The following is an 8,130-nucleotide window of genomic DNA, read 5'->3' on the forward strand; positions in this document are numbered from 1 at the left end:
AGATCTGTGACTTAAAATGATTCTGCATGGCAGCACTCTGAAGGTTTTTTCTGTTATTTAAAGTACCCAGAATGTGATGTATATGTTTTATTCTGCTCTAATACTGCAGAGTACAGAATATAGGCAGTGTAATCTTACAATTGACCCCAGACTTTCTACATGATGCATTGTGTGCTGGTATGTAGATCATTTTAAAATGAAACAACTTCATTGCTCTTTATTTTTATTTTATCATTTACCGACAGAAAAATTTTACCAAAGCAAAATTATACACAATGACATTGCAGGAGAGGGATGGAAGGGAAAAAAAGCAAAAAATAATCCAACAAACCAACCAGAGGGCAGAATGCTGTTTACCATTTATCAAAAAAATGCAAACCATACTTCTTAACTTCAGGTCATTTTGGTCTTTTGTTCAGAATTCAGTCTAAACCTACACTGCAACAAAATAAAAATGCTTTCTTCAAGACTGGTTCATTTCCTCTGGTGTAGGTAGCTTGTCAAGTGCTCCCACCTCTGAAAAACAGGGAAAAAAAGATAATTAACACATATGTAAATATGCATATTTATCTTAGCAATTAAGTAATGAAATCCAGTTTCAGTAATATATAAATTTGTAATACTTTTCTCAACTCTAAAAGACAAATCTTTGAACTTGTCGTATTTTATTTTATAAAATACTGGGGGTTTTTTTCCTTTTGAATGTCAATAACATCGTCCTGATACAATTTCAACATTTTAGAAACAGCAGTGACAGAACAACAATTATATTAATTTTATTATGTCAATTGATATTGCTGGATCCCAGCATCTCATAAGACTTAATATTATCTAATTACAGCTGCCATTCTACATGTTGCTCTTTATGAGAAGCACTTAAAGCTGGAGGGAATAATTTCCAAGGGAAAGAGATGAAGGCCACTATAAGTTATTATCAAGGTACTTCTTAGCAGCAAAAATACTGCCTTCTTCTTGCAGATTAAAATGTATCTCTAATCTGAACAACTATGGCCTGGATCTGAATCCCAGGAGTGGGGATTTTTCCCCTTCCCCCACCAAGGAATATATCTCAACCAATGTATGGAATGCAGTAAGGTTTCATTGAAGCAAATGTGTTGAAGGATTTCTATCATTAAAAAATATGGTAATCACCTGTTTAATTTACAGCTCTGGGTTTGTGTCAGAGTTTGTAATAAGCCTTTCCAATAAATATTGTTAAGAGATAATATGTGACAACATTCTTTCTCTGTTGCAACCTGGGATCACAAGAGCTATGTCTGCAAAAAGCCAGACCTGCAGCTTCATTTGTTGTTTTCCATGTGGACGTGGTAATACCTCCACCTTTTCTGAATAAAAACAATTGTTTGTCATTGCCATCCTAGGAAGGGAGCCTTTTAAGCTCATTTGTTGCAGGGAAGAAGGAATTTGTAGTCCTGTGAGATGCTTTTTATTTTCTTGTCTGATTTAGCAGCTTTTAGCCTATGCAGAAGGTGTGTGACTGAGGTTATTTTGCACCCTTTTTGCTGTGTCCAAATATTGATTTTACTTCCTCACACAGCAGAGTAAAGGAGAGTTTGGGGCTCTTTCTTCACAGTGGTACAGCAAACAAACAACTACTTTGTCCACAGTAAATACATATGCTAATAATCTACTTTAAATATGGGCTTGAATTATTTCAGGCCCTTAGGACTAGCTATAAAGAGGTTTTGTTTTCAAATGCAAATTCAATTTAATAAACACTGGGCTCACATTTTCAGTAATGAGAATTATTTTCCTTGGGTGGATACAAATAATTCAGAAAACAATGAGTAAAAAGCATCTCAGGTATGCAGAAAATGAACTGTTCTGTTGAAAGTCTCTTTTAATAATGAAATTAAAATACAAATGTACACACAGTTCCACAGCATACACTTGCCACAAAGAGCCTTATGATTTGTTGTATACAAAAAGTAAGAACATGGAGGTTACTAATTTATTGAATTGTCTACTTTTTGAGACAGAAAAAATCCTCAGGCATTTGCAGTAGAATAAGCTTTTTCTATCTGTTGGTTTCTTTGCAGTAGAAAAAAGTTATTCTACTGCAAATGTCTGAGAATTATCTATTATGGTTTAACACATTTTGTAGACAGTTTCAGAAGAGCTGAAGAGGTTTTTAAAAGCTGAATATTGTGTTTGTTTGGGTTTTTTTAAAGCAAAACCAGTGAAAACTCAGAAGCAGATAAATTTCTTCTTTGCTGAATTCCACAGTAAAGTTAGCATCCTTACAGAACCAGCTGTGAGCTCAGCACTACAGCTCTCATCACAGCTGCTGTACACAGCTTCTGCTTCAGAGCACTCCGAGCTGTTTGCCAATATTCAGCTCAGTGTTGTTGCAATTTTGTCTTGCAACTTGATTGTTTCTTTTGGCACTAACAGGTGATGGAGTGGTATCAGAACTCTGCTCCATCTGACCTCCACTGAGCTGCAACATTCAGGATCGATCCCCTGCACTCTGTGTGAGAGTGACCCACAGGTGCTGTGGCAAGTCTTGCACACTCAAATCTGCAGCAGATGTGTACATTAAGGGATAGTCTTGCCTCCTCAGTAAATTCCCTAGCAGCAGCTGTCAAAGATTTAAGGTACTCACTAACCTTTCAGATGCAAGTAGGTCAGAAATTCAATTACTGTGCGCACAATGTTTTCATCAGCCAGGGGTCTTCCGAGGCTCCCTGTGAAACGAGCTGGCTGTTATCACAGCTAACATGGTTCAAAGACACATCATATGAGACACTGTGGTTAAGTTTATGAGTACTCTGGGGAGGGGAGAAAACCACCAAAACCACCAAAAATTCCTTTTTCCTTAAAATCCTTGATGGAAATCCCCATTTCATGGAAGGGCAAAGCCCCTGTATGATAGGTAACTGCGATTCTCAGAATCAAAATCACCCAGCTGTTGATGCCCTTGCTGCATAGCAGCTGCTTTGACACCTTAATGGTTGTGGTCTCCAGGCCTTATGAGATCTGATGCAGAAGAGAATTATCCTCTGTTGCCAGCTCCCTCCCTTATGCCCACCTGAGCCTGCAGGGATAGGTTAAATTTCAAATGTAGTAAAAAAATTCATCAGCCTTACAGAACAGTTTAAAGTTCATTCATGTAGCCTGACTTTGTTCCAAATAAGCCCTCCAAATTACACAGACGTGATTTGTGGCCCAAAACCCAGGCCTGGGTGCTTTTTTCCACAAGGCCAGAAAGCTTTGTTTTCACATAGGTGTCTGATCCAATACACTTGTCTTCAAGCCTGTGAAGATAGCTTTTTGATGCTATTTTAATGGCCTAATGGGTGCTTGTTATTGCACTTTGGAGAAGGATGCTTTCTGCTTTCTGCTTCTGTAAATGAGAGAAAAAAATATCAGCCAGGAGTTGGAGGAAGACACCCTGCTATTTTTAGGAGGATGGAGAACTGCTGTCCATTAAGAATGAGTGTTAAGTAATTTCCCCAAGATTTTTAACTCTCTGCACACAGATGTGAGTACCAGAACCAAGAGTCCATCACTGAAAACATTATCAGATGGATCAGAAGGCAGACTGAGCTCTGCAGCACAAATTTAAAACATTGATGGGTGTTGCAAGGGACACAAAGGTTTCTGGCACAAGGAGAATAAGCATTTAGGAATGCATTGAATAGGCTTGCACCTAAAAATTGTCTTCCAGCCTTTGAACATTATTATTACTACTACTACTACTATTATTATTATTATTATTGCTCTTTTATTTGAATTTTCCCTTAGTTTTTATTCCCACCTAACCTGCCATGAATTTTTTGTTATTATTATATTAGTCATATTTTAATCAGGATTTTATTATCCATGTGAAATTTATTGGATAAATATTTTTCCTCCATGACTTGGAAATATTGCACTCTGCATAGTGGGTAACTTGCAGATTTCAGTAAACAAACCATCATGATCTTGTACCTTGAAGATTTGACTGATTATGCTCATAGACGGTTGTATTTTTGTTGTGGTTTTTTTCCCTGGACCTGGTGTTCAGTCCCTAGTAGACCTGACAAATTTTTCTAGGTTATCTGGAGAGCTTATGAATTTTGCAGCATTCCTTCAAGGAGAGCACAGTTCTTTGCAGGAACTCTTTCACATTAATAAAATAATATGTGCTTATATTGCCATTTTAAGGGTCTTTTGCAAATAATCAGGAGAAATCCTTCATTTTCAATTAAAATAATATGCTGATTACCTTATGCATTTCATATATATATATATTTAAATCTCCTTTGGGTAGGAACTCTGTAATAAACTTCAGCTTCAAAGAAACATTTGGCAGGAAAGAGGATGAAGTTCATAGTAGAGGCAGCTGTGCAATTTTGTAGTCTCACCCTGACAAGTTTTCTTGGGTTTATCTGCAATTGTGGAGGCTCAGCAGTACCCAGGAAGAGAGTTCCACAAACCCATAAGTTCATATTCTGTAAGGGACCTGGGATATGCACAAATGGCAACACGTTGCAACGTGATCTCTACTACTGGATTACAAATCCTTTACTTTTACACTGGTTTTGACTGGCCATATATTGCTTTAACACTGGTATTGGAGACAGCAGGGTTGGATTCTTTTCCTTAAAAAACAAAAAACCAAAAAAACACTAAAGCACAGCTTTAAAAAAATACCTCACAGGAACCCCAAAGCCCCTCTGTGTACCTGTGCTAGACCTGAGCTGACTGTCCTTCAGAGAGTGTTAACAGCTAAGAAATGTATTCATGTTCCTCTTCTCTTCACAAACTATGCATCTCTGAGATTTTAATTAAGCACATGTCTTTGATTTACAAACTTATTTAGGGTTAACTACATTTGCACAGGTCTAGGTGCTATTCAAAACAGGCTCCAAAACCTTTGTTTTGCCCCCATCAGTGCAGTTCTAAATGTACTCAGTAAGTACTGGGCTCACTTTTATCAGCCTGAGATTCATCCCAGCTCACTTTAGATGTCTGCAGCAGGTTTAGTTTCTCCTCAAGAGATAAAACAGGTTTTTCTAGAAGTTTCTGCACCTTATCCTGAAAGAGGTGTTCAAAATAAAGCCTAAAAATGGTCAGCTTCTCTGCATAAGGGACTCTAGACATATGCTTTAGAGGCCCAGCTTTGGGTGACAATTCCAGCACAAGGCTGCACCCGTTGCATTGCCATTTACTAAATGCAACATCTGAGCATTTTGACTTTAGTTGTGACCTGGTTCTCAGTCTTTCAATGAAGATAAGCTTCCTTGCTTAATCATAGGAAATCTTGGAGTTTGTATTTTCTATAGCCTTCATTACTGAAAGATGCCTTTATGGACTCTCTTCTTTGCCAAAAACCAATTAATTCTGGAGTGGCTAGAGTGGCATTTGAAATACTTACTTTAACATATGAAAAGAGAAAAAAACCAAAGTTTTTTTCAAAGCAACATGATCTATGACATATTTAAAGCAACAAAATTATTATAAATTTTCCAAATCACTTAGATGTTGTAAACTATGACCAAACAAAGATCACACTGAGTGGCCAGATTTCATTTTTCTTCCTTTCATATGTTTATTAGGATTTCTGTTGAAATGAAGAAATAGTGTTGCATCCAAGCAGTCAGTTCAACAGTAAACAAATTACTTAACATAAAAAACAAATCAAAAATGCTTGTTTCCAGACATTCATTACCTGCTTTAATATCCTCATCAGGTGGTATTTCACGTTTACCAGTGAAACCATGCTTGTCATTAAAAGATCTGTGGTTATCTACTGCATCTGATAAATAAATTAAAAATCAGAGGAGTTAATTGACTCAGTAAAAGCTTGTCAATATGACCTGCTGCTTATCAATATGACCTCAGTAAAAGCTGATGAATATGACCTGCCACAAAGGATGATTCCTATTATCCAGTCTTGGATGTAAAATAGAAGTCTTTGACAAGATCATTTCCCCAAAGTATTTTTTCCAATTTGCTTAGGTCTGCTTTGGGCAAATATACTTCCAGACATTTACAGAACCAGTTAATACATTTAAGATGCATTAAACTTCTTTTCTTTTTTTATGTGTCCTTATTGTTAGCTTAAAAGAATGAAGAATGTCAGAGTAAGTACGTGTAGGATTTGTCTATGTGTTACTGAGACTGAAAATATAGGAACACTGGTGATGAATTTTGCCACATTCACAAGAATTAATGGTAAAAGGAGAAATATTTGAGACAGCTTCGCTCTGCATTACTTTTCCTACAACCTGAATTTGTTATACCACCTGTAAACCAGTACTCCTGTATTTTGAACACCTTGTATATTGATTTTTCACATGGTGAACTGCCAATAGTCTTGAGTTTGCAAGTTACTGTTTTAATTTATTTTGCTTTAATTAAAAAAAAAAATTAATCTTCTAAAGTCAAGTAGTGGAAGTTTGTAAAAAGATTTAGAGGTGAAATCTGAAATACGTGGAGAGGTACACATTTTGTCATTCTGCCCTTGACATCTGTGATGCTGTAAGATTCTTTAACACTTCTGGTGGTGAAGTATTTGTCATATGAAAATTGCACTTCAGAAGTACAAAATGTGAGCAGATGTGTTTCTGGACATAAGGCCTCCCATCACCCTCCTTTAGAAAAGAACAGCTGTCATCTAAAACAACTCATTTCTATGAAAGGCATGTAACAAACATCTGAACAAGTGCTTTCCCAAATGAGTTTGTTCCATCTTGGAGGTTTAGACAAAATTTCTATATCCAGAGAAATGAATAACACAATTTTTGCATTTTGAAATAATGAAAAAAGTGCCTCACTTACGTGGCCCAAGTAGATAACCAGCACTATTCAAAGTCCAACCCCTTTTGTCTTTTGCCTTAAAGGAAAAAACCACAAGTATGTTATTGCAGGACCTACACTCAAAAGGACATTCTCTTAGCAGAAAGAGTCTTCTGAAGGCTCAAAATCAAGAAAAAAATATGTAAAACTAAAGCAAATCATATTGAAGTAAATATTTACAGTGAGTTCTTGCCCCTCTCTGTCTAAGTCTATAGTGCTGCCATTGACATCCATTGGTTTGACTGTTCCACACCACATAAGTGATGACTGCAAATCACACTTTGGAGGCAGAAATTTCGACTTGAAGTTTATATCACCACCTGATAGCCACCTTAGCAAACGGCAATGCTTTTTTTTAGTGCTTGGATTTACATGACAGCCTCTTCATAAAAGATGTCCATATGTACATCATCATCATTTTGGAGTCAGGTGGGACACCCATCCAATTTTGGTCTAGCAACTAGACAATCTTAGTCATAGTATTTTTTTACAAGGGGGCTAGTATTTAAAATCAATCCCGAAATTATTAGTTGGGGGGGTAGGAGGGAAGGCAAATTGTTTCTAGCCCGAAATGGTTTTGAGTGCTGTATCCTTTACAACCCCGTGGGAGGTTCGCGGCGGTTCCTCGCTCGCCGAGACACCGATACTTACTGAGAAAACCAGCCCGAGTGTTTCCGAGAGGGCGGCACAAAGGATTAAAGACAGAAACAGGAATCCGGTGCACCTCTGCATCTGGAAGAAACCGCAGCGGGGTAAAAGCTCTGCCTGCCCCGGGGCGCGGGCGGCCGGGTGGGAACGGGGAGCGAGCGAAGCGGCTCCCCGGGGCTGGGCAGCCCGATTCCCGCCGGGAGAGGGGCCGGGGATACCTTGAACCGGGGGTCTGTCCCTCGCAGCGCTCCCGTGGCGAGGCCGGAGCGGGGCTGGTCCCTCGGCGGGCTCTCACTGCATGGCCGCGGCCCCGCCGCGCTCCCGCCGCGCTTTATGGGCAGCGGAGCGGCCGCGCCGGCGGAGCCGAGAGCCGAGAGCCGCCCACCGCCTCCCCCCGCCTCCCCCGGGCCATTCCCGCGCCGCCCGCCGCTCTAGGAAGGGCAGAAATTACCGCAATCCAATTAGAGGTGCTTGGGAGCACGACGCGGGGAGCCGGAGCTGCAGCGAGGGCCGGCAGCCTGCGCTGTGCCTGCGCTCCGCCCGCCCGCCGCACCGGGGGATGAACCAGGGGGAAAGGGAGAGCACATCACTGCCCAGGGACTCGGGCACGGCAGAGGGCCTGAAAGGAGGTACCCGAGGGAAGGTACCCGAGAGAGGGTAACCCAGAGAAGGTAC

General features: G+C 39.7%; 1 protein-coding gene across 1 annotated transcript; it reads right to left on the reverse strand.

The window, feature by feature from the left end:
* Positions 1-217: 217 nt before the first annotated feature.
* GAL (galanin and GMAP prepropeptide) lies at positions 218-7,748 on the reverse strand. The gene is made up of 6 exons (XM_084208331.1): positions 7,674-7,748; positions 7,459-7,539; positions 6,790-6,844; positions 5,678-5,764; positions 2,631-2,708; positions 218-516 (listed from the first exon to the last, which is right to left on the reverse strand). Exons 2-6 carry the CDS (start codon positions 7,537-7,539, stop codon positions 464-466), a joined length of 354 nt encoding a protein of 117 aa, XP_084064457.1. The 5' UTR covers positions 7,674-7,748; the 3' UTR covers positions 218-463.
* Between the last annotated feature and the right edge of the window lie 382 nt (positions 7,749-8,130).

The sequence above is a fragment of the Fringilla coelebs genome (genome assembly GCF_963513975.1).
Source record: "Fringilla coelebs genome assembly, chromosome: 6".
NCBI lineage: Eukaryota > Metazoa > Chordata > Aves > Passeriformes > Fringillidae > Fringilla > Fringilla coelebs.